Source organism: Fistularia commersonii, chromosome 22, assembly GCF_037954325.1.
Source record: "Fistularia commersonii isolate RoL2024-O1a breed Wild chromosome 22, RoL_Fcom_v1.0, whole genome shotgun sequence".
Classification (NCBI taxonomy): domain Eukaryota; kingdom Metazoa; phylum Chordata; class Actinopteri; order Syngnathiformes; family Fistulariidae; genus Fistularia; species Fistularia commersonii.
In genome coordinates, this window is record NC_141305.1 from 7,508,933 (window position 1) to 7,534,870 (window position 25,938).

Sequence of the window (25,938 nt, forward strand, 5' to 3'; positions counted from 1 at the left end):
AAAAATCGGACTTTGCTTTTTGTTTCGACTTGGTTCTTCGGCCTCCTGCCCGCAGTCTGCACGGACAAAACCAGACTTTCGAAAAGAAGCGTTTTTCGATCTCACGACAATACCGTCTCTTTTTAACATTATTTTCACTCTTATTATTATTCTTCGCAACATAGAGGTGAGATGAATGTACGAGCATCCTGCGGAAAAAGCTGTAAAGACAAACAAAAGGTGAAGTACTAAATCGTCCCAAGAGTTCCAAGACTGGTCAGAAACAGGAGTTTCAGTTTGTTTGTTTGTTTGTTTTACTGAAGTTATTGTCTAAGTTGTGTGTAAATGTTGCCAATGCGGTGTGTTTGGACACACACACATACACACACACTTCCTTCCATCTGATATTGCCTTGTACAGTATCCAAGCTGAAAAGTGTTGTCTCACAAAGGGAAGTAAATATTATTTTTCTGTTTCTTTCCTTTCACTTATATACATATATATATATATTTTTTTTTTGTTTGTTTGTTTGTTTGTTTTGTTGGGAGTTTTCTTTTTGTAAATGATGGATATCACTAGAAATACGGTGGGCTCCTTGTCGGGTTTCTTCTTTCCGGTCGCTCTCAGAACTTTTGAAATCCTCCTCCCGACGACAGAACACGGCTTTTATTTTGGATGGCGGCGATTTTTTTTTTTTTTTTTTTTTTTTTCCTCCCCTGCTCCGAGACCTCCGGCCTCATTGCACAAATCCTCTCGTCTATTTATGTTACATCCCCCCCCCCCCCTGCATGTCGTGGAGCACCATGTTCTCAGTACTTCTCAAACTTTATAGTGTCAAACATTTTTTTATAATAAATTCTTTACCAAAACCTTTGGTGCACTTTGACAGAGTCGCTGTTCTTTTATTTGTGTGTCCGAACAAGAACGGGCCTGCTGGAATGAAACCTGTGCAATTACCCTTTACCTCTGCTCAAGGTCCCGTTGCTGATCTGCACAACACAAGAAGGGGGCGCTGCTCCTCTGTGGCCAATATGGTGGGTGAGTCAGTAGCTTTTTAACAAAATGACATCTAGTAGAAGTGCCGAAATGTTGTAATATTCTTATCTGTCGCTGTCCACAGCTAGACAGAAAGGGAGACGTGACGGAGGTCACGAGGTCGCGGTCCTGGAGCCGCATCTCCACGGCCCAGCTATTCATTTGTTCACCAAACTCCGCTCATCCGATGACCCGGTTCACTATTTATTCTCTTAAATTCTGTCATGTCGACAATTCACGTTCCTTTTCTTTTCTCATCCTCACCGTTTTAACTTTTGGCTTTTTCGTCAATAAAACTAAAAAAATCTGGTCATGTGCTTGACGAAGATTAAGTCGGCCACTTATATAAAGACAAGCTATCTAGTGATAGCTCCCGCTAAGCTCACCAATGAACCTGATGATCGACGGTTTGAATTGCTCCTTTCTTCATAACAGACTGGAAGTGACCTATTGATGGACAACTGGTGTGCGTTTCTGTGTTGACACCTCTCCGTCAGGGGCTGAGCGCAGATGTAGGTCGGAAGGTTGCCATGTTATGGAAACCTGCAGGATCAATGAGAAGCTGATTTGTGACAAAATAGCACGTCAGGGTGACCCGTTCGGATCAGATGACCCTCCCGTTCCAGCGAGTACGAACGATAATAGGGTATGTCGGCGGTTCGACAAGCTTGTAACCCCACATTTTCACCGTGATACACACTTTGTGATTAACACACATAAGTGTGTATGTACTTTTTAGATACTGGCAAACACACTTGTAAAGTAATGGGGTCACATAACAAATCCCAGATCCGATGTTTTTCAAACTCCACCTTCAGATCACAACCTCTGAGGACAGACTTGTAGAATAATCTGAAATTTAAAAGATAAATAATGATAATCATTTACAACATATACGTATATATATGTATATATATGAGGTCTTTATGCAGATGGAGCAGTTGGTGCTTGTTAGAAGATACACACTTGCAAAACAAACTAAGATACTCATAAGACACTTCTAGTGCTCCTCAGAGGGTAATTCTAGTATGTCTGAAGAAAGATAAATGTGAATCATGAATGAGTAGCACACAAAACATCAGTAAAAATATTTTGACTGACGTCTTTGAATTATGTTTTCATCTGCGTGGCTTCCAACCGGTTGCAATAAATCAATAAATAAGCAATAAATGAGGATTTGTGTGCGTGTGTATGCGTGGAACGGGGTGAATTTGAAAGTGATTGTGCCGATGTCACTGTTACTGCTGACAAAATCCATTCAAGTCACTTAAATAACACCTGATGTTTTCCTGTTTTGCAGCTCCAGGACCCGGTATCTGTCCAGACTTGCACAGAAAATGCTCAGTCAGTGGTCACATGGCTTTTGTGTTTGAGCAACACGTTTCTGTCACGCATCGGGACGCGCTGTGATTTCTGCAGATGCAAGAGAATTACGCGTTTCCTTTTTTTTTTTTTTCTTTCTTTTCCAAGCTCCTTTTAAGTATGACTGTTCAGCATATATATTCTGGAACATCATGCGTCTTTCGCACAACAGGAAAGACACGTGAGGCCTTAAAACTTATGACATGATTCATGTAACTGTCAACATGACTCACCTGGGTTGGAGTTTCATGTAACTTAAATAAAGTTTAATGATAACATAATCGTAAGGTTTATAAATGCACATTCACTTGTTTTACTTTGAAATCAGTGCCACTTTTGTGTTTTTGCTTAATTATGAATCTGCTACTTAGCCAAAAAACTGGATAGTGTGCATGTATTTGTATTTGAACTAAATAAACTTTCCAGTTCCACTGGTTGACAGTATTATGGTTGTTGAAAGTAAAGGAGAATAAATTAACCAAAAGTGCAGTTTTTGAAGACTCTAAATCTAGTGTTTTAAACTAAATTCTATCTACATTTAATTTGCTAGTAGGTTGGTTAGCAGTCAAGGGCTGTCTTGCTAGCATGGTAGCCTAAGTTTGTAAATGTAAACATCAGCTCCGCTGCAGCTAATAAGGCAGATATATCTTGCATATTTATCAAAACACAATTGTAAAGACAATGTAAAGGTCACTGAAAGGTTGTGCGTCTTGAGAGTTTTTTTTTGTTGTTTGTTTTTTAGAAATCTTTTGAGATAATGGACAGAAACCGAACAGAAATATAGATAGTTTTAATTCAATTTCATAGATAAATTGTTTCTTAGCCGATCCCAATCTGTTGTTGTTGTGTTTTTAATTGAAAATGGATAAACTATGTATCCCACAGCATGTAACTCAGGTCGCCCGCAATAAAAAGCTATTTAAAGATATTAAAACTGTATTTCTTTTGCAACTTTTTTTAAAGGATAATTTCGGACGTCCCCCACTCCGGCCATTGCCCGGCTCGCACTCTTGTGGTTGGCGAGCCCAGGGGAAGAGGGCTGCTGGGTGACGGCCCGGCCTCCAGCGGCCACCCAGGTCACTTGGTGAAGGCCCCGGCTCCAGGTATTTATTTATTTGGTTGGCACAGTGTATTTTAATGAACACACATGAGGTATGCATGTTAACACACCCCTCCGGATTGTAGCCATGGGCTAATTTGCATCCATTGTCCCACAGTTCACAAACACACTCTCATTCATCCTGACCTACTGTATTTGTTTTTAGTGGTCGGGGAGAACATGCAAACTCCACACAGAAAGGCCCCGTCAGGCCTGGGAATCGAACCAACGTGCACAAGCACTAACCGCTGCGCTTCTGTGACCCGCCTCCGGACGAGGAAAAACCACGTCCAGCGTTTGTGATGGAGTTTGAATGTATGAACATTTCCCACTTTAAAATAACAACTTGACATATTCAGCTCAGTGATTAGCGGCTAATTCAGTGTGAAGCTTATGTATTACCCTTTTATACCTAAATAGGTCAAACTCAAAGAGCTTATTACTTTAAGGCCCTTTTTTTTGACCCACATCCTGACTCCCGCTCTGTTTAAATAACAATACTATGTTAGATATAGATTAATCCACTAAAACATTAATACGTCTCTGTGCTATAACGTAATTCTCAAAAAAGAACATGCTTGCATAGCTATTGAACGTTTATTACCAATTCAGATGAGACCATTTAAAAAAAATATATATATATATATATTTTCATTTCCAATCAACGGCGATGACGCTATCTCTACCGATCTGTTAAAGCGACAGGATGCGAAACCTTATTTTTCTGTCGCTTACACCTTAGGTCAGACTCTGAACTTTAATCTGAACAGTTCAGCTGGGTTTTACTTGTGTTAAAAGTACAAGGTCCAGAAAACAAACTAATCCTGGCTGAAAATAACAGACGACAATGTTTTTGCACTAGAACCCCAAAGATCTGCATCAGGTCTTTCAAATCCCTTTTCAAATGGACAATTACACTTTCTTATTAACCATCTTTGACACTAGTTCATTCATTTTTCAATTCCCATACACAACAAATATAAAGTCGCTAAATTGGCATATTTCAAAATGAGGTCAAGTGCTAAAATGCTGGGATGTTATTTTCCAGCGGTAGAATCAGATAATCAAAGATATGGGAAAAAAAAGAACCCGACTGAAAGATTTGCTTCCTAAATCAAAACAAGTATGGTCAGAGGTTCAGTCATATCAGTCACATGAGTGCAGAAGTGGATTTACTCAGACTTTGTGACAACCATTCCAGGAATATCCACATACATATTCATGATAGTCCCTGACAGCGACAACACACACACACAGACACACACACACACTCATTGATGTCATTGTCTTTTCGACACAGACTCTCACCGTGGGGTAGATAAACTTATTGACGTAAAGCTAAAGCCTCGGCGTTGAGGAAACAGACCCTGCAAACGTTTCAAATCCCAATCAGATTAGAAGTGAGATATATCTAATAGGCTGTGAAACTGTATAGATTACAATGCTGTTAAATCCGCTCCAAATTTTGTAAAACAGGGTTGCATGACTCCTGCATTGAGACAAACTGTTTCAGAACTAACAGTTAAATGTTTCAGAAATTATTTACACTCGCAAAAGGCTGTCCTTTCTGATCCTCCAACACGCATTGGGTAGCGTTAGTCTGAGAAAAAAAAATAATAATAAGAAGAAGGGCATTGGAAATGCAGTGTTCTGGTGATTCGTGCAAAACAAACCATAAACTGCTGCTTCACGATTCATCCATCCCATGAGCGGTGAGTCGTTTGGGTATCATGGTGAACGTGGCAGACTGGACATCTATCAAGAAGGATGCCTCGCCATGGCTGTTGTTCTCTGGCACAGCTGGCAACTAGCCATCGCATCGTATTTGAAACAAATTACCGCCAAGTAGCATCTATTTTATGGTTCGAGTAACGAGTGCAAACACCAGTTTTAGGACTTCGGTGTTGAAAGTCCTGATTTCATGTTTAGCAGTCACTCGATCTATCCCGTTCCAAACAATCTTGGCCATCAAGCCCCTCCACTTTTCAATGGCTGCGGTGATAGTTGCTTTCTTTAAATGTCAGTAAGTAAAATGTAGTGATTTTAAGAGTTTGAAAGAACGCAGGTGGGGCTCAATTTCACCACCAATGAGCAGCGGAGGCCCACTGTTCAACAATCAGTTTATTTTCTTATTTTGTTTAGTGCAAAAAGGAGTCAGCCTTCAGCATATATGGATTTCTGTGAACGATCTAAACGTCTAGACTAGCGAGAAAAGTAAATAAAATAGTCGGGTGTTGTTGAACGTACAGGTTGTCCTCTGCAACAGCGCCCATGCTGGAGAAAGGGGGGGGGATCACGTGCTTCCACGATGACGAAACGCTTTGGAGGTGGGACTATTGAGAAAAAAACAAGGAGCGGACCAATCAGAGAGCTCGGTGGGATATTATTCAACTGCTGTTTGAGCCTTTATAAACTTTGATTCCGTCGATTATAACTAAACACTTTTCTGCTTTCTTCGTCGAGTCCGGCCGTGGACCTTCCGTAAGTTTCTAATGTATTTGTTTATTATCAGCTTAGTCCAACTCGACAGCTAATTCTGAGTATAGGGGATATTGAAAAACAAAAAAAAGGAATAGCTGTGTCCTTGTCATCCTTCGTGTAGATAATTAAAATATACCTTCGTAGATTGAATAGTATTCGATCTGCAAACTAGCTAACGGTTTAAAGCTATTTCAGTGGTGTAACGCCATTGTGCTGGCTTTAGCCATCTTGTTTTATTGGACTGTCTCCGTTCGCCTTTATCCCCCCCCCCCTTAAATGGCTGAAAACTACGGAAAAATCCTCCCTTTTTCCCCTCACGGAAAACCGTTATCCGTTCGGGAAGTGCTAGCCGAAAGGTTTTGGTTTTAATTTCGTTTTCCCGTTGTCAATTTCGGTGTCCCGCTGCCTCCCAGCCGACTCAGATCCCGTGACATGGAGCACAAAAACAATCAGAAACAGGCTCAGGTTACACGGTTTGGACGCGGCCGAGTTTGCTAAAAAAGAAGGAAATTAAGAGACTAAAACAATGTTAGGCGGCTTATCCCGGCGGATATAATCGAGATTGTGATTTGTGCGACTATTGGCGGTGTGTTGTTGTTTGTCCTGTGGCCCTGCTGTCCCGACTGGGAGTCCAAATGTCGGGAATGAGGTTGCAGTTTTGACGCGGACTCCCTGGGTGAGACACAGCGGATCACAATGCGAGCATGTGATAAATGATTTTTTTTATGGGAAGGACCAAAAAAAATAAAAAATTCTTAATAAGAATGTATGCGCAAGGCCTACCGGGGAGGGAAGATAGCTTCAGAATGATCGCAATTGTTTACAACCCCCTCCAGTAAACAGGAGAACATAATGTTTTGCTGTGTCATGAACTGACAGGAAGGGGAAAATCCTAATCTACTCTGGGGGGAAAAAAACAAAACAAATATATATAGCTTTAAAACAGACAGTCTTATTTTTCCATGATAAAATTAAGTAATTTAATTTTAGTGCTAGAACACTTTTTTTTACATCTTTGTTAAATTACCTTTTTGTTTTTATTTTTGCTATATTTTTAAACACTTGGTTTTGTGAATGTCAAAGTATTCTTAGGGTGGCAAAAATATTTTCTGTCCTTTTGTACTCGTTCTCAGGAAGTTTGAAATTCTTTTACTTTAATCCACATGCCCAGGATGTCATCCCAAATGTTCTCCTACAGAAATGTACCTGACTTTTTGTAGAGGCAGTGTCAATTGCACCGTGGACTAGATTCTCACTCCTCATTTACAACCACTAGGGGCTAAATGAGGCGAGTTTGGATCTGCCTCGGTCCCGTGCGCTGTAGAAAAGAACGATAAGAGTGCTCTTGAGAAAGCCCTAACCGGTTGTGTGTGTCTGTTCTAACAGAGGAAAAACCATCATGCTGCTTCTGGCTCTGCTGGCCGTGTCCCTCAGCGCCGCCTCCTCTGCTCCCAGTTTGGACGCACAGCTGGACGATCACTGGGATCAGTGGAAAACCTGGCACAGTAAAAAGTACCATGAGGTGATGCAACGGTCACTTTAGTGGCTTCATGCCTTAAGTGCATGGGCGATTCTGCATCTGAAGGTTGGTCTGTGTCTGCAGAAGGAGGAGGGCTGGAGGAGAATGATCTGGGAGAAGAATCTGAAGAAGATTGAACTGCATAACCTCGATCACTCCATGGGCATGCACACCTACCGCCTGGGCATGAACCACTTTGGGGACATGGTACGATCCTGCATTGTGTTGCCACACACACACAAAAAAAAAAGAAGAAGTTTGTCCTTTGACTATAAATGGATGAAAGACATGCTGCTTGTAAATGAGCTTTACCATTTCATCCATATTCAACACTACAAGGGACATGGGAAAAATACATTTGCCTTCATCCAGGAGTTAAAATGTCCTTTGGAATGACAACACATCTTGAAATGCTATAGAATATGGGTAAACACTTTTTAAACAAATTATTTATTTTTAAATAATTCTGGTTTGGTCAAAGTAAAACATTTTGTCCACATCCCTAAAAAGCCAACGGCAGGAATAATTATCATTATTAGAATAAGGTTATAATTTATACTAATACATCTTGAATTATTTGCTTGTGAGTCTTGTGAGGTGGCGATGCACGGATGAAATGTTAGTGAAGTTTGGACTTTCCTGATGACGCTTTGGTATCAATAGGAAGAATAATGCGTTGTCTCACGTGTAAACAATAACCTATCGGTGCCGCCCGTGATTCTCGCAGTAGATACTCAATGAAAACAGGTTCTTCAAACTGAGGTTTTGTTAAAAGTGGGGCCATGTTGATAAGTTTCAAGAAATATTGACAAAGCAGAGGTTGGGTAAAACGAAAATCCACACGACCTCAGGCCCCTCTGTGTCTGTGAGCCACTGACGCTCGGAACTCTCCTGCTCTGCAGACTCACGAGGAGTTCAGGCAGATCATGAACGGCTACAAGCACCAGCCAGGGATGAATATCAAGAAGAAGATCCAGGGCTCCCTTTTCATGGAACCCAACTTCTTGGAGGCACCGCGTTCTGTGGACTGGAGAGATCACGGATATGTCACCCCCGTCAAGGACCAGGTAGCGTTACTCCTCTTTGTATCTCACGTCTCATCTTTTATTCTTGGAGTAAAGAGGAATGACGCAGGAAAGTGAAATCTGTTTCACACATTCACATTCACGCACCTTCTATTTGTTTTTTGCGACACGAGGACCACATTAGATAATGGATGAAATACTTCTATATTTTTTCTTTCATCTAATCTGTCCCAATTATTTTACATTCCCAGCTGTACCCAGATGTTGTTCAGATATTGATGATTTTGATATGGATTCTGTCCTCCGCTCACAATTATATGATAATGTTGTAGAAAGAATTGGCATCCGTGCTGCAGGACACCTTTACGACTATTGATTAAACTCATTTCATGATCAGAAGTCCAACATAGAGCTTTCAAATGGCTTTCAAAGAACAACCAAAAATGTCCTCTTTAAGGTGTGTGTTATGTTGGGTTAAGTAGAAGCCCTGGGGAACAGGTGGTTACAGAAGGATCAACAGGATTGTATGGTGAAAATTAGCTTTAGAGTCCAACACCAAAAAAAACAACCAGAGAAATCTATAATGATGTTCCAGGTAAAAGTTACTTTGGAGAGGTCTGTTTCGTCTTACATGTAGAGAGAAACTATTGAGATCCACCTTATCTGAGATGATGAAAACTTTCCTGTTGGTCTAGATTGTCACCAGAGATAGGCCACCGCTTAATCATCTTGTTTAATGTGGGACACTGGAGTGACTACATAGCTGATGTTTAGGCTTTAGAAGCCACTCTGCCTGCTGCAGCAAACAGTAAATATTTAGCTTGAGCGTCGAGATAAGACGCCTACTTTCTTTGGCTTTTTTTTATCTACAAGCCCCACAGTGTGTCTTCTGTGACTGCAAAATATGGCCACACCTCCTACTTGGCATGTAAATACATACCGGTTCAGCATTTACTGAGTCGGTGAGGCCCCCGCGTCGGTCAGGGAGGAGCAAACATTATCACTTAGATTACTGTGTAAAAGATTACATTCATGACCTTGTTTCCGGATACCCTACAGCAGAGAGAGGAAGGCGACTGGAAGACCTGTTATAACCAGAAATCTAGACATAGCATTTTTTTTAACATATTTAAAGCTAACTCCTTTAAATAAATTAAAAAAAAAGTTAATCTATCTAAACAACACGGTGGCACATTGGTTAGCACTTTGGCCGCAAAGGACTCTGGTTGGATTCTGACGGGCGACCTTTCTCTGAAGTTTGGATGTTCTCTCCGCGTCTGAGTGGCTTTTCTCCGGTTGCCCTCCACAGTTCAAAAGCATCAACATGTTAATTGAAATCATTTTTGTTTTATGAGTTTCTATTGCATCGTTTGTAGATTTTGAAGTTATCGAAAAACAAACTTGGATTTTAAAAAAAGAAAAAGGAAATAGGAGTTTCATTGCTTTATTTAAAGCCAGAATGTGAACAGTCTGGATTGTAAACTCTGATTTTGCTTTTCTGTCTCTGACGTCCGACTTAAATGCGCATCGCTCTTTCTCCCCAGGGTCAGTGCGGCTCCTGCTGGGCCTTCAGCACCACCGGGGCTATGGAAGGTCAGCAATTCAAGAAGACGGGCAAGCTGGTGTCTCTGAGCGAGCAGAACCTGGTGGACTGCTCCAGGCCCGAGGGCAACGAGGGCTGCAATGGTGGCCTGATGGACCAGGCCTTCCAGTACATAAAGGACAACCAGGGCCTGGACTCCGAGGACTCCTACCCCTACCTGGGAACGGTATGCGTCTCACAACCTGAATCGGACCCTCAAATTTCAACAAGTACAATTGGAATCTGCAATTGGTGGATTCAACTTTCGTTGGCCGGTCATGATGCGGGGCTCCTACAGGTCTAAAAAGTCTCGAAATGATCTTAAGACCACTATTAAAGTAAAACTGATCAAATCTTCAGCCAGTTCTTCTCTTCAACTCACACACTAAGGGGGCCAATTGTCCAAAACCTAGCTTTCCAGGAGAATCCTTTTCTTGTTTTCAAACTGTATTTGTTATTAGCACGGACGTTCGATCCACATACAAGTAACTGCGTACGACTGAAGGTGGGTTTGACTTGAGGGGAAGGGCGATCAAATCTTTTAGTGATACGAGCAGAATTTGAAGGATGAGGCATCAAAGAATCCCGGCGGTTCACCCTGTCGGCATTTTCAGTCGAAGGCGTTCCCCTCACTCCATCTGTGTCTTGTTTCTAGGACGACCAGCCCTGCCACTATGACCCCAGCTACAACTCGGCCAACGACACCGGCTTTGTGGACATCCCCAGTGGCAAGGAGCACGCTCTGATGAAGGCGGTTGCCGCTGTGGGGCCCGTGTCTGTCGCAATCGATGCCGGTCATGAGTCTTTCCAGTTCTACCAGTCCGGTGAGGGTTCGCTTCTACAAGCACGCTCTTACTACGTGTCTTTTGCATTTCTAACGGTCTGTTCTCAACGTTTTAGGAATCTACTTCGAGAAGGAGTGCAGCAGCGAGGAGCTGGACCACGGTGTGCTGGTGGTCGGCTACGGCTATGAGGGGGCGGATGTGGACGGCAAGAAATACTGGATCGTCAAGAACAGGTGGGTTAAAATCAGGTGACACTGACAGCTACGGATGACCCTTCAGAATAGAATAAAAACCCACAAGAAGTTTGCCATGGAAGGCAAAGAGGACAGCGTAACAGTCATCAGAAGCAAACTATCCCCTTCATTTTGCTCGATTTATTTAATTTCCCTTTCTTTTAATATCTTTCCCTATAAAATTACAACTATCTAAAGTGCAAATTACCGCAAAACCCCAGTCCTCTTAAGTAAACAAACCTCCCGACCTTCTCGTTCTTTTGTTTTGCTTACAGCTGGAGTGAAAAGTGGGGGGACAAAGGCTACATCCTGATGGCCAAAGACAGAAAGAACCACTGTGGGATTGCGACAGCGGCCAGTTACCCGCTGGTCTAAATGCTCCTTTCTAGTAGTACCCCATTTTATTTTAATTTTATTTTTTTCAAATTGCAGTAGCACGGCCGAAGAGGCTCCATTTTGTGACAGGACATCTTGCCATGTTTTTTTTTTTTTTGGGAGAAACACTGTTTTTAGGGAAATGGAAACGCTGCCGTTTTTGACTGGTTTTACGCCACTTTATTTGTCTGAAAGATTTTAGTTGTGTTTTAATGTTATGTAAATATGTGCCTCTTGGCGAGTGGAAGGCTGCACTTGCTTTGGCTCTTGTAAATGATGTGTTTTTTACTTTTACTGTGATCGATTAAAGTTTCGAAACACTAGTTTGATGTCGGGACTCTTTTAAGGCGTGCATATGGCTCTAGTCAGGTCTCCTCTATTGTATTGTACATTTTCAGAATATCCCCCCCGACAATTTGCATTGTCGGAAACATTACAATGAGTTTTTTTTTTTATTATTATTATTTCTGGCTGCTTTAATGGCCTTAAGTCTAGAATTACTAAAGAGGCTACAGCTTTACCTAGATGGAGATGTGACATGCAAAGCAAAGTCATATGATCATGCAACAAAGCAGGCATAATATGTGGGATTATTCTATAATCCCCGTCATGAACCAACTCTACTGTAGAAAGAACCAATAATCAATAATTCATGACTGGGAAAATAATCCATCAGAAAAACAAGTTAAGCTTCAATGCTCTCTTGCCTTAATAGCCAGTCACGGGCAGACAAACAGTCTGACCAAAGGCAATTTTTCAGCAATTTGAGTTATTGATCTTAAGAATGGGGGGGTCTTAAGAACCCTGAAATTATGACAAAATGACTATGAAATAAGTAAAAAAAAAACATTAATTTCAAAGTTTAATACTATATGGGGTGGTTTTCAAAAGGAAAAAAAAAGAAGCCGATGAAAACGAATTGCCATCTTTTTTTGCACCCCCATATTTAAAATCATCTGTCCCACTGCTCACGACCGACCGAATAAAAGGCCAGCATGGAAAAGTCTTTGAATTCTCTCTGACAGGTGGATGAATATGTCAATCAGTCAAGAGTTGAACGGAGAGTAAGCATCCCATGACCTCTCCTGTTGTAACTTATTTCTTCAAACCAAGAACAATTTATTATGAAATGTCTGCATATGTTCTCCTGCTAGCATGACCCGCTAACTTTAGCCAAACAGGTGAGAAGCTTCAATGTGCCATTAAATATTTAACTGGATGTTTCTGGTATGAAGTTTTACTCATTTAATTAGTTATAGGTACGATATTGTTGTGTTTTTTAGTGTTTCTTGATATCTGTGTTGCATAATATGGCCTGATTAGGTCGGTAATGTGTCTCTTATTGTGTTGAACATTGTTAACTGTCAAAAAGCTCAATTCTTAGATACGTGGGTTCCAGCCCTGTTTTTTGTGCTGCAATAATATTCCATTTAATTAATGTTTTAGAGTTTCAGTCGTGAATTCCTTGACCCAGCTATTCATGTGTAGGATTGTCAATCTGAAGGCACCATACGTTTATGTATAGTTTCAAAATACAGTAATTATGCACCACATTGTAGTAAAAAGTTTATCTTAATAATACAATTTTTACAATTTTGAAATGACAAAGTGATCATGATAACCGTCTGATGATTTTAAGAGATCAAAAATATCATGGTTACAATGAAATTAATCTTTACAGAGTCATTTCTATGTTTGCTCGTGGCAAACTCTCCACGAGCTGGTTGCAGACAGAGCAGCGTCACTGGTACTTTTTAACAAATGTCAGGAACTCGTTGATGTCGTCGGGGGATCCGACCACAAAGGGGACCCTCTGGTGGAGCGCCTCGGGCTGGACGTCCAGGATGCGCTGGGTGCCAGTGGTGGCGAGGCCCCCGGCCTGCTCGATGAGGAAGGCGATGGGGTTGCATTCGTACAGCAGACGCAGCTGCAAAAAGACATTTATGAGGGGAAATGGTTCATTACAAGGGAGTTTTATTCAACTTGTACAGAACAGCTGGTGGTGTAGCTGCACAATACCCCTTTTAATGATTTTCTAGGCCCTCCCCATGCCTACTGTGGCACCAATTTGTCCCTACTTGGATCCAATTCAAATAATTAACTCAAAGAGTGTCTTATAATTTGCAAGATTTGTGAATGCAACCTGGGTTTGGACCCAGCCAAGTTGCTTTATAGACACTTTTTAATTTTTTTTTTTGTCTGTATTTAAATGTTGGAAATTTTTTTTTGTTTTTTTTGTTTTTTAAGCCCCACCAGATTTTCATTGTTTTTGATCAGTGTTTTTCAATTATAAGGTAATTTCTGACACAGGGTCTCTGGTCTGAACCACATGTAAATATAGTTATTTTTAAACCATTCAACATTTTGATTCCCTTTTCTGTTTTGCAAAATTAAATTTTTTTTTTTTCAAAAATTCTGTCTAGAAATAGGTTGTGAAAAGACATTCAAGTAATTTTTTTATCTTTGCATTTTGCTTGATTCTGCTGATTTTTGGGCCAATTTTCTTGTCTTCACAGCACTACAGATCCTTAAATATCACTGAATTACATAATCTTTCAGACATGCAGCTATATGAGGAAGTAATACATGTTAAGGACATTTATAGGTTGGTAATGATTCTGAAACCTAAAAATATTTGGTACAAATATATTGTCCTGCTATGTTTCATTTCCCAGTCATTAACTTCCTGGTTAAAAACCAGGATAAATGAGGGTAGAACCTGAAAGTGATGGGGAGTTTTTTCGACAATGTAAGAACAAAATTGAAAACAAAGTGGGTGTCTGAGGTAACAGGTGTTATGATATTAGTGACTTGAGTCAATATGGTTTGTCTTCTTCCCTTTTTGTTTAACATTAACTGAAAAAAAACAGTTAAGGAATTATTTCTATATTCACTATGACCTGTATGACTGTAAACCTCCAGACATTTATTTCTACATTTATGAAAACGAATATGGAGGCCCAGAAAAAAGTAATTTAAAAAGTTGCAAGTTTACTCGTGTTTTCATTCAATTTTTTTTTTTTCAAATTTTGTATTCACTAAATAACTGATTCTTGTCTGACAAAATTTGCTACTTCTCAGAAATGACTGACAGCAAAATTTCAGTACCCTTAATAGAAACAGGCCATTCATCCCTTTTTTTATATTGTAGCGTTTTAGTCAGGAAAACAACGGGTGACAGTAAAACTTGTGTTTAATGAGCAATAGCTGTTGTTGAGCCTGCAATACAATTACTGTAACTGTTCCCGCCTAATTCCAGGTTAAAAAAAACAAAAAACGCAGAAGTCATTGCACCCTGAAACCACACCCACATAATTCCCAGCAAACCCAAAATCACACAGAAAACAATCATCGATATTTGTGACTTGCTACAATATGAATAACACGACTGAATCACTGGAAGTTTTGAAAATAATCAAAAAAACTCCCTTTTTTTGTTACATTGCTTGGAATCCCAGTGTAATTTTAAGAAATTTGACCCGATAATTGCACATTTTGCAGAAGCGAGTTTAGAAAACAGTCACAAAGCCAAATCTGCAGATACCTTTCCTTTGGGGCTTTTCTCGTTGGCGGGGTACATGAAGATCCCCCCGTAGGCTATTGTGCGGTGAATGTCTGACACCATCGAGCCCACGTATCGAGCGCCATACGGGGAACCGCCGTCCTGTAGAGGTCAGAGATCAAAACAGGAAAAATGACTAGTTTTAACAAGCAACCTGAGATCCTTTGGGTGTGAATTGAATAACTTTTGTCCTTCTAATCCAATGTTGCAATAAAGGTTCGCAGCAAAACTGCCTCTTAGCAAACTATTTTAAAACAGGGATACTTGACAAAGACTTCTAACTCACATGTCAATTTATGGGTCCTAGTTTCCACTAACAGTTTAGGGATGTTATTAAGTGTTAACTCACTGTTTATTGTTTTTTTTTAAAAGAAACTTAAGTTGCTTAGCTAACCCTCCTGCATGTTAGCTTGAAGCTAGTTTCCCGTGGCCTTCTACTGAAGCTTCACCACTGCCTCCCCTCCTCTGTTCAACTGTCACGTCTGTAACATTTCACTTATAATAATCTTCGGTTCTCTCACGTTATTTCACAGGTCAGTATGTTTTGACTCTTGTTAATGAGTAAACAATAATGAAGGGAATAAACGAACCAAGTATAAGTTTCTACATCTTGAACATGAGCTATTGCTAGCACTATCCAGTGTGTTTATGCTAGCGATTTCGGTTGGAAGCTAACATGGCTAATAGCATAAGCAGAAGGTTTGAACAAATAGAAATAGTCTTAAAACAAAATCAAACCAGTCATGAGATCCACAAACACACAGAGTAATGTTTCAGCACGTAAAAGCTTTTACTTTACAACACAAACTATGTGACTTAATATCAGCTATCATGCTAAAGGCACGGGGAATGCTGCAAACGGATTTTATGCTAATATGCTAATATGCTTACGTATGTAAACACATTGTCAAATCCGATCATTGAGCTCAGACTTTCATAGTACTTAAAATTCAAAGGATCATAACTTGTGCAGAAATATATTTGTATATAAATTCAAAAAACATTTCCATTAAAACGACTGTGTTAAATTACTTTTCTTATATTCCTTTCCAGTCATTTAATTTCTGTAAAGGAAAAAAGAAATAGGTAATGTCTTGCTTTTTGGTGTAAAATGAAAGATTCATTTTCTGTAAATGTATATGATTTTACTCTTATTAATCATAACTGGTTCAAATTACAAACACAGAGAGTGGCATTTTCTGCAAATGTACATGGTTTTTCAATTTATTTATATCTGGTTTAGATATGATTCATTTTGATCAACAGTAATTGATTATTTCAACATTTGAAGAAATATTGACCCCATAATGACATATTACCCCTCGAAAAACTATAAATGTATTGATCAAATTTGATCAATCTATTCTCTTAGGAGCTGCTGGTTTGTATACAAGTAGACGGTTTGGGTCAATAACTTGAGGAATTTCAATTTGAAAAATCAAACGTGAGCTTGGCTGTTTGAGCCTCGGATTGACTGCCTATTCAATTTACCTGCCAAATGGTTTTATTCGCTGTTGTTAGTTTAAAGGTTTGTAAAATGTTATTCTGTCTTTTGAAACAACTTCTCTTCTTTTCTTCTCTTATCCACAGTCTCATCTGGTTTGAGTTTACTCATTATCATGTAATTTCCAGGTGCTTTCTTAGTAATTTATTCTCAGCTAATGTAAAGGTCATCTAAAGCATTTTGGAAATAATGTGGCTTCTTGATTTGATTTCTCTTTTTTTTTGCATTTTACATTTTGTCATCAATTTCCCAGATTCCAATATACTGTTGCATATTTTTACAGTTATGACAGAATTCGTCATGTCAGATTTTCTGTAAATTTGTTGCAACACTGATGCCATTTTCAAGATTTTTTAAAAAATTTGAAATGTTATAGATTTTGTTCAGTTTTTGAAAGGTTTATAATTGTAAGTAATTTGGGTTTTTGAATCATTTGTAATATAAAATGTAGTTGTTTCTTATGCACCCTTCTGCAATGTGTAAACAACCGCATAGATATGTATATGGAAGTCATCTGGTATATTTTTTCCTAAAGTTGCAGGTAGAGCGGATTAATGATCAGTTTTTCTTTTCTCAGAAGAAGTAAAAGAACAAACAAGATTGGGGCCAAAGTTCTTCTGCAGATGGTGGCAAACAAGGTAATGGGATGTTTTCTTTTCAAAATCATACAAACACTTAGGCGGATGATTCCTAATTGTTCCCAGCGTTTAGCTTGAATTTGAAAAGTCCGTGCTTTTTATTTTTGTCGCGGGTTTGCGTTTTCCTTTAAGCCCCTCCGTAAAGACAGCCGCTTCCTGTTGAGACACGGAGCTGCAATGTGATGCAGAGTCATGTGCTCGCTGACTCACAGTCCACTCAGCAGCGTGGATTGTAGTGTTTGCTCATGAGTGTTTGTTGAATCCCAAATACACATGCAAAGGAACACACACCCGCCAAATCTATTAAACTCTCACACACAACGCCCTGATGAGACACATCCAGATGGCAACGGCAATGTGATCGAGTCCAGGAAGACAAAATGAAACAGAACGGGGGATATTCTTTACAACAAATATGCAGAATTGGGGGCGCGTAGATCTGACAGTCACATGTCAGGTGGCCTTAACCTGACTTCACGTGATTGTTTAACCTTCCAGGTGGTCTGGCACCAACATGATCCCACACTAACAGACTGGCGGGTGGTTTCATTTTAGATGTTATTTCCTTTGAAAAGAGAAAACTGCAACTATGAAAACTAACAGTGAAATGGGTGGTGTGTGTAGTTTCATAGATAACTGGAGGAGCATGTCCTTTTGTTGACTCTTAACCCTCTCCAGGCAGATGTTGCAGATTTGCGACAGCTAAATGCTACTTAGCTAATTACGCCACAACTTAATTTGAGCCTGAGAGGGTTAAGGTTCATTGATCTGCAATAAAAGGGAACCAATAGAGAATTTAATTTGCTTTGGAATGAACATAAAATCTTTATATTCTTTCTCACTGATTATAGTGTTACTTTACAGAAGCTCATATTCTGTAATTACCATTGTTTTCCATGGCAGAAGGCAATAAACGGAGATCCTAACTTTAACCCTAACAGCCGTAAGCCAACATGGAACTAGGACAAAATTCAAAACTAGTCATGTGCATGTTGACAATCCTATAATACAAATGTTTTTGTTCTCGGTATAAATACGTTTGAAAGGCAACGTCATCTCTTTGTAGACCGGACGACCTGTGTGGTCCTGAAACAGTTGAGGTCACGAGAACGCCTGGTGCGCCTGGGTCATTTTTTTTTTAAGAATCAACAGCATTGTGGTTTTCATTGCTCATGATGCGATCCCGCGCAGTCATCACAGTTGCGTGGAGCTGATTCATTCGATTCATGTGTTCATTTAGCCAATGACTGATGGGGTGATAAAAATATATGACCTTCTACTTCAACACGTTAGTTACTACAATCCTATTCAATATGAGAAAATAATTTTAAAAAATGCAATTAAGCAAAATAAAAATGCCGGTAAATTTGTAAAGATACTAATATTTTGGATCTGTATTCACTTTTATAATTCGCACATTCCTGTAGCTATTTGTTATTATTCTGAAGGATGATCATTCATTTATTATCTTGACAGCTTACTTTGCACTGGGTCGTGGGGGTGCTGGGGTGAACAACCTTTCACTACTCATTCGTCTGCGTTTTTTCGGCTCTCCTGTGAACCTAATGCATGTTTTTGACTGTGAGAGGAAACCAGAGAACCAGGAGAACATGGAAGTCCTCCCACTGTGAGCTTGAGTGCTAACCAATTCACCACTCTGCACAGTTGCATGAGATGAACCCCCCAAAAAATATGTGAAAATAGGACAAAAGACATCTTTGGATGTAGAAAAAGCCCTAAAATATAACCATCAACGGGCTGAGATCAGTGTTCCTGGGTCTGACCTCGCAAAGCAATTCAAAAACTTTAAAAAAACAATTGAAATGAACCGGCCTGGTTGAAGACGAAGCGCTTGTGAAAGACCCAGCTTGGTTTGAAAAACATCTTTGGATAATTTATGTTTCTTCCGTCTTTTTCCGACATTGACAAGCAGATAAGGCGAATCCTGTGTGTGAGTGTGTGTGTGTGTGTGTGTGTGTGTGTGTGTGTGTGTGTGTGTGTGTGTGTGTGATGGGGAGGATAGCAGAGAGAATTGCTGAGTAATGTGGGGTGGATGGCACAGATGAAGCTGCTGCTTCCTGCAAAACAGGAGGTTCTTCCTGTCTCATCTTGCATCATAATCCCCTGACCAACAGTCACATGTTACAACCAGAAAGTTGTCCCCACCAGAAAGTTGGCTTCTTGACTGCTTTTACTGAACATGTTCCAGCTTGGTGCTTCTCTCCCCTGAGAGACAGCAGTCACATGATTACACTCATAGGTATGAGCTCAGGCCTGACAGGACCTGGAACCCACATTGGAATTGAGCACTTATACTTGTCATAACATCATCCTCCTAAAAAACGATTCTCATCAAAACTGTAACAATCAATTGTTTTTTACAGTTAGCATAGGCTGCTCCTTGCAGAAGACCTAACTTCAATATCAGCCAAAAAAAAGTGGAAATGAGCAAGAAATCACCTGAAAAGAATCAGTAGACCGGCATAGAGTTTTCAACAAATGACCTGAAAATTAAAAGTCAAACTAAGAACGAGCAAGAAATTTTACCTGAAAATGAACAGCAGTTAAAGAAAAGAAAACAGAAAATGTGGGAACATTTAAGAAAAATATTCCGCTACATTTAAAAAAAATGATGAACTGGGGGATATACTGGATATTATCCATGAACCAGTAATGGTACTTGTTGAAATAAATACATTTTATGTATCATAAATGTTATAATTTGTATAAATAAGGCCCTCTGTCTCCAACTCTTGACTTTCTGCTTCCATCCCTCTAAATGCTGTTATCATTTTGACAACTGAGGCACATACAATTTAAATCACTATCTCCATTAAAGTGACCTTGCAACCCAGAGGATCCCGTAAGTAAAGTGTGTTTTCTGACCTCGGGGAACTTCTTGTGATGGAGGTACTCGTTGATGGAGCGGTGGAAGTACTTGGCGTAGCCCTCGTTCAAACTGTAGATCTTGCCTTTGGGCTTGATTTTTACATTCCTCTCGATCAGGATGAACTCGCCGACGGCCTGAGGAGCGCAGGCAATAAGTTCTGAATATCTGCTGCGGCTCAACGGGCCTCATGAACATAGATATAAGGATCTGACTTTTCTTATAAATTTTGATTACTTTTTTTATTGATCCCTTGCGGGAAATTTTACCCATTAAGGGTGAGTCACTTCACTATTAAAATGTATTTTATGTTTACTAGTTAAATGCACATTTTTCAGATTTTTTCCCCCAATATTTCTGAGGAAGAAGAAGAATTAAGTGACATTTTATAGCATTTCAGCTACGGTTGTTTGTGAGCCCCTGACCTCTGCTCAGCAGGCAGACTTGCTCTCTCAAAGGGCTGATAGGGAAATAACAAGATTACATTCACCCACACTTTCCCTCCCATGTTAAGCCGATTTCCCTCTAAGGAAAAACATCAACAACAACAATCATGTTTTCCTGCAGATGTGTCAAAGTTAATGTGGGGAAAAATTGGAATGTAGACAATCTGGCATTGACTGTGGGAAAATCAACACACGATCATAATGATAACAATAATGATAATAAATAAAATGAATTTATTAGACCGAGGAAACCATGTTAAATGAAACAGCCAGCTTGAAAAAGCCAAAGCTGTGGCTTGTTCTGCTATGAAATAGAAATATTTTCACGTCACATGATTCCTGATATTATTACTGTTACATGGAACTTCACTGCGTTTCATTCACATGTATTAAAGTACAATTAAGTAAAGAATGTTACATATTTAGAGGGACTACAGTAACATGCACACTAGCGAGTCACAAATGTAATCTGATTACAGTAATGGGTAATAGGCGCAACACAGTGGTCAGTGAAGTGTTTGTTGTGAAGGCGCTGATTTACTCACAGGGTCCAGCATGAAGAAGTGCAGGCCGGCACCAGTGCTTATGGCCACCAGGGTGGCGCTGCCATACAAGGCATATCCCGCACATACAATGTTGTTGCCCTGCTGCAGGGCGTCCTTCTCTGTGGGCTCCCCTTCTGATGTCTACAATAGTAGTGAATAATTATAATATTATACTACCTGGGAAATAAAGATACATGTTAAAACATAGACATTTTCCAATGAGCCTCATGACGTCAATGATCATTATTGTTTTTGTTGTTATTATTAATTACAGTCATTATTATACAGGTTTTCAAATGTGTTATATAAATGTTGAAATGAGAATTTGCCAGAAAAGCACCTTATGAATAAAATCTATTGTTATCATTATAAGTAGAACAGATTGCCTCAGATGACAATATAGACTGCGCTTACATGCAACTGCATTTCAATTGCGCTCTCCTGTGTCCATCAGCTGCTACTGCACTTGCATGATATGTATTTAATGTCCAGGGAAGTTATTCATATTTTAATTACATAAAAAAAAGTGTGTCCTATGTAAAGTGTTATCTTGAAGTGGAGCATTTAATGTTGGTAGATTAATGTTAGCAAAGTAGATATGTTCTCATCCCTGTGTGACCTTTGAACCTTGGTTGCATTATTTAACAGTGGGCCAAAGGGATAGGAAACCATTCTTGTAAAACGCATTTCATCCTCTGTTCTCATTCGATCAACAGTAAAAATATAAGTATTTTATGTGTGTGTTTTGTGCATGTGTCTGTGTGTGTGTTTCTGTACTGACCCTTTTGTAGATGGCAAATATGGTGCCGATGGAAGCCAAACAGTCGATGTTGCTGGAACCGTCCAGTGGATCAAAACACACCACGTACTTCCCCTGGTAGGACGTGAAAGGATGAAAAATCCTTGAATATGTCATGTAATGTATGCTCAAACTTTATAGTTAATTTGACCACACCAAAAATGCACTCTTAAATTTATTGTTCCGGTTTTTTAATTAATAGTTTGTCAGCATGTTAGGGAGATGGGTATTTCTAAGGTAATTTACACCTCATTTCTTCTGAAATTATTTCCTTGTTCTTCTTTTTTTTCTATAAGTAACCAGTAGGTACTTTTTTGATGAAATTCTAACCAAATTTGAGGCTTTTCAAATGCTTTTGAGAATTAGCAAAATGAAAGTCATTTGCAAAAATGCTTACATTGAGATGTATAACAGAATACATGTACGTTACTTTGACTATTCATCTTTTGCAATGATCAGAGCTTTTGCTTTGTTTTTGTGGAGCTTTAAAATTATGTTTAAGATTATTTATTCCTTTTTAAAGCTAATGCTTTTTTGCTCATCAATCTATGAAAGACATTTTTGCCACACACTTAGAAAACGAGTTCAATCTTCATCCTGCATACTTGCAACTTTTGAGTATTTTGTTACTATCAATAAAATGAATAATTTCTTGTGAATCAATCACATGATCACATGCCACAATAACATATTTGTTAACACATATTTCCAGTAAGCATCTAAGGAAGAGCCTATTTTTTGCAAGAAATGTAATGTATGCGAGAATAAGTGTTTTGTGTTATATGTATAATTAATCATCTTTTCTTTTCGGAGCATATTTTTGGTGTGTGGATTTTCCCAACCTCTACTAAGTCGATTTTTTTTTTTTTTTTGATCCAGCACCCATCCCTAGCTGGGCAGTGGATGTGCATGTGCTTTTCCTTTCTATATCTATTTATCCCATAATAAAATAGTGAAAGGAACCATTTCTTATACTTTCAAAATTATTTTAAAATCTTTAGATGAATGCAAATGTATTTCTAACCCTCTCATCTGTGCCTATTGAACCCCCACTTTGAGGAGCTTCTCCTCACCCTCTTGTCCTTGGGGGTGACGATGAGCTCCTTGTTCTCTTCAGACACCATGCAGCAAGTGCTGTAGGAGGCCTGGAGCATGTTGATCACCAGGTCATTGGACAGGACGTCCAGTTTCTTCACGTCGTCCCCCGTCACGTTGACGGATCCCGCCAAGCCTTGTCTGAACCCCGACAACAAAACGGAAAAGTACATTAAAAGTCACTTGCAAGCAGTTGGCAAAACAAAACATTTTCAGCTGCCGGTAGTAAATGATTCAAAATACAGTTTAATGAAAATTGTTGACTTAAGGGAGTGGTCTTATCTTGATGATTCCATCTCTGGTGTCCATAAATATTCTCTTTCTGGTGTCAGAAAAATGTTTATTTGGTTACATAACACCAACCGTCCCGCCACAATGATCCATTCATAATGAGCTGGAAGGCTTTCAATGAAGGGGTTTGTTTTCATTTGGCAAAAACTCGATCTGACATCCTGTGTTAAAACTTAATAGTCAAGTTGAATATTCTGGAAAGTTTGTGTGATAGCCAATAGTTTTTTAAGATGTCAGTATTTATGGATGAAATCGGGGATGCCAGGCGACGGTGGCGACATTGATTTACCCATGTCTTAGCCGACCACGGTAGCATGCTAACTTCCGGCTAACATTGGCTGACCAGAGTAGCATGCTAACAAGCAGCTCGATTTAACTGAAAGCCAAAAGCATTGACTTGTTATAGTAGCATGCAAGACCGTGCTAACATTAGCTAACCAGAGGAGTATGCTCATATGAAGTGAGAAGACACTGGAGTCAGTAGCCTTTACTAATAATTGTAGCATGCTGACAGACAATTGAAACAATCCAATTCCTTTATTTTCATATTTGCACATTAATATTGTGAACAAAATTCACAGAGGAAAGGCTTCTTAGCTAGTTAACGTGCAAACTGACAACTAACAGTAGCCTACGTCGGGCAGCTAACTCGTGGTTCGCTTACGCATGGCAAATAGTAACTCAAGAAATCACTAATCATGTTCTTTACATTTTTAAAGGACGAGGCAAGATTGAAACCCAAGCATTTTTGAAATGAAGAGGTAGAATGCAACAAAAAGAAACAAAAATTAAAAATGAACTTGAGTATTTGAATTCTACTCTGTGAAAGCCGCATCAAACACAAGGGCCCTTTCTTCTTCTCCATCTCGTCACTGAGAATATTGGGATTTCTCACTAGTGGGTGTGGGAAAGTGTTGAAAGCTGTCTCAGTTTACACTGGAAATATTTTTCTTGTATTTTTATTATTACGGCATTTATACTTTGTCAAACATCTAGTTTCTGCATTGCTACTCAGTTGTGTGTTCTTTATTAGAAATATCAAGTTTCTGTAATATATTGTGAAATCTCGCTATTGTCATTCAATCTCTGGCATAGAAAAACCTTCCCATTTCTGCATCACGTCCAGATTAGAATGTTGAAATTCCACAGTTTAACTTTGACTGTCGGACACTGAATCATATCGTGTTCTGCCATTTCATAAGAGATTGGATCCGAACCCGACTTCTCAGTGAATGAACACAAAAGCCCCTGTCAGGCTCCAGTTCATTGTAGCAGTGAGACAGAATGGCATACATTCACCCAGAGGAACCTGCCGAGTCACAACCATCCCCCTGACAGCAAATCTTGACCTCTGACCTCTCTGTCGGCGTACAAGCCAAACAATCTAGGGGCTTGATCACATGATCTTCTTTGTAATGAAAGTGTCGGGGTAAATGACAGCATCATCTCCTGTATACTCACAGGTGAGCGAGGCCGGCTTTCCGAACAGCCGATGAAATGGCCTTGATGGCGGTCAGCATGGCGTTGATGAGCTGGGTCAGCTCACCTGTCGCGCCCTTAGCCTGGCGGCCCGTTTCGATGATGAACCGGGTAAGGGTCCACACATCCGTGTCAAAGGCGGATTGGTCCGTCATGGCGACTTCTACGGGTTTCCCGGTCCTTGTGCTGGCGGTGTGCTCTCTGGGCGATGGTCGGACTGAGTGCGTGACCTCGATACCAGCTGAGCCCTTTTCATTCCCAGAGCCACGAAGGCAAGCCAGGGGAATCTATTTGTGATGCAGCCGAGTGGAAGAGCGAGCAAGCGTGTATGTGTGTGTGTGTGCGCGTGCATGTGTGTGTTTGTGGAGATGGGTTTGTGGTGTCATATATCAACTAAAGAGACAGAGTTTAATCCAGCGTGAAAGAAGTTTTTGGTCTTTACCTAGAGACGGAGTAGACTGTAGGAGAACAACTTGACCACATTTCTTAATTCATATTGTTTATCCTTTATATTCATTTATTCATTTGTTTATTTTATTTATATTAAAAGACAGCCAACCCCCCACCGACACTCAAACATGCGCAAATTTTAAAGGGAAGTAATTCCACATTTTCATTGATGCATATAAACATCTGTTACAGATTGCCTTGACCTCTAGCTGTGTATAATCCCACACATTTTAACTCAGTTATTTAATGTGGGCAGAGGTACTTTTACAGAGGATTGAAATCTTTGGTCCCAAGACATCAGGGTGGGAAGCATTGATTTATTTTCTTACTATGTGCTATTTATAAACAAATATATTTCACCGATGCCCCAGTATCATCTTACTGTACACACTCTCTTTTGATATTTAAATTTTACATGCTTTTACTCAAGGATTGTAAGAAGTATCAAAGTAGTTAATGTACTGTGTGCATGCAGATATGTTTTGTGTTGTCTGTGCACATACAGCACCCTCTTGGACCATTATACCCTTGTGTTGTTCAGATTGCAGTTTTAGTCTATTTTTTGTTTTGCCACCTGCTGACTGACCTCAGCTGCATTCTGGACGTTAACTTCACCTCATTACATTTAGATGTAAAGATATTTATATGTCTGACTAAGGGCGAGGCATCAGGTGACTTAAATTTGTTATCAGGTCATCTTTATACCAAGGCTTTGATACTGACACTGACTCCAATGCTGTGTATATTGTGTCTACTGACAGACGATG

The 25,938-nt window shown here is 39.6% G+C and overlaps 2 protein-coding genes and 1 long non-coding RNA gene across 3 annotated transcripts; 2 read left to right on the plus strand and 1 right to left on the minus strand.

Annotated features, from left to right (window-relative positions):
- Positions 1–1,285: 1,285 nt before the first annotated feature.
- LOC147221573 (uncharacterized) lies at positions 1,286–3,945 on the plus strand. Its single transcript, XR_015107883.1, has 3 exons — positions 1,286–1,660; positions 2,315–3,479; positions 3,642–3,945. It is a non-coding gene; the product is annotated as an uncharacterized LOC147221573 (long non-coding RNA).
- Positions 3,946–5,816: 1,871 nt separating this feature from the next.
- On the plus strand, positions 5,817–11,798 carry ctsla (cathepsin La). Its single transcript, XM_086169151.1, has 8 exons — positions 5,817–5,956; positions 7,343–7,478; positions 7,560–7,682; positions 8,378–8,542; positions 10,045–10,269; positions 10,738–10,906; positions 10,983–11,100; positions 11,376–11,798. The coding sequence occupies exons 2-8, from the start codon at positions 7,356–7,358 to the stop codon at positions 11,473–11,475; spliced, it is 1,023 nt and encodes a 340-aa protein (XP_086025277.1). The 5' UTR covers positions 5,817–5,956; positions 7,343–7,355; the 3' UTR covers positions 11,476–11,798.
- Positions 11,799–13,028: 1,230 nt separating this feature from the next.
- On the minus strand, positions 13,029–24,984 carry fbp2 (fructose-1,6-bisphosphatase 2). Its single transcript, XM_086169152.1, has 7 exons — positions 24,704–24,984; positions 22,930–23,092; positions 21,839–21,931; positions 21,058–21,198; positions 20,066–20,203; positions 15,020–15,139; positions 13,029–13,402 (listed from the first exon to the last, which is right to left on the minus strand). The coding sequence occupies exons 1-7, from the start codon at positions 24,874–24,876 to the stop codon at positions 13,217–13,219; spliced, it is 1,014 nt and encodes a 337-aa protein (XP_086025278.1). The 5' UTR covers positions 24,877–24,984; the 3' UTR covers positions 13,029–13,216.
- Positions 24,985–25,938: the final 954 nt, after the last annotated feature.

Bases quoted from the DNA above. Each gene is read 5' to 3' on its own strand.
- fbp2 (XM_086169152.1), bottom strand. From the start codon at position 24,876: ATGACGGACCAATCCGCCTTTGACACGGATGTGTGGACCCTTACCCGG. The intron at 23,093-24,703 runs GTGAGTATACAG...GTCGGGGTTCAG, and splicing joins AAAGCCGGCCTCGCTCACCT to ACAAGGCTTGGCGGGATCCG. The intron at 21,932-22,929 runs GTGAGGAGAAGC...ACGTCCTACCAG, and splicing joins TCACCCCCAAGGACAAGAGG to GGGAAGTACGTGGTGTGTTT.
- ctsla (XM_086169151.1), top strand. From the start codon at position 7,356: ATGCTGCTTCTGGCTCTGCTGGCCGTGTCCCTCAGCGCCGCCTCCTCT. The intron at 10,907-10,982 runs GTGAGGGTTCGC...TCAACGTTTTAG, and splicing joins TTTCCAGTTCTACCAGTCCG to GAATCTACTTCGAGAAGGAG. The intron at 11,101-11,375 runs GTGGGTTAAAAT...TTTTGCTTACAG, and splicing joins TACTGGATCGTCAAGAACAG to CTGGAGTGAAAAGTGGGGGG.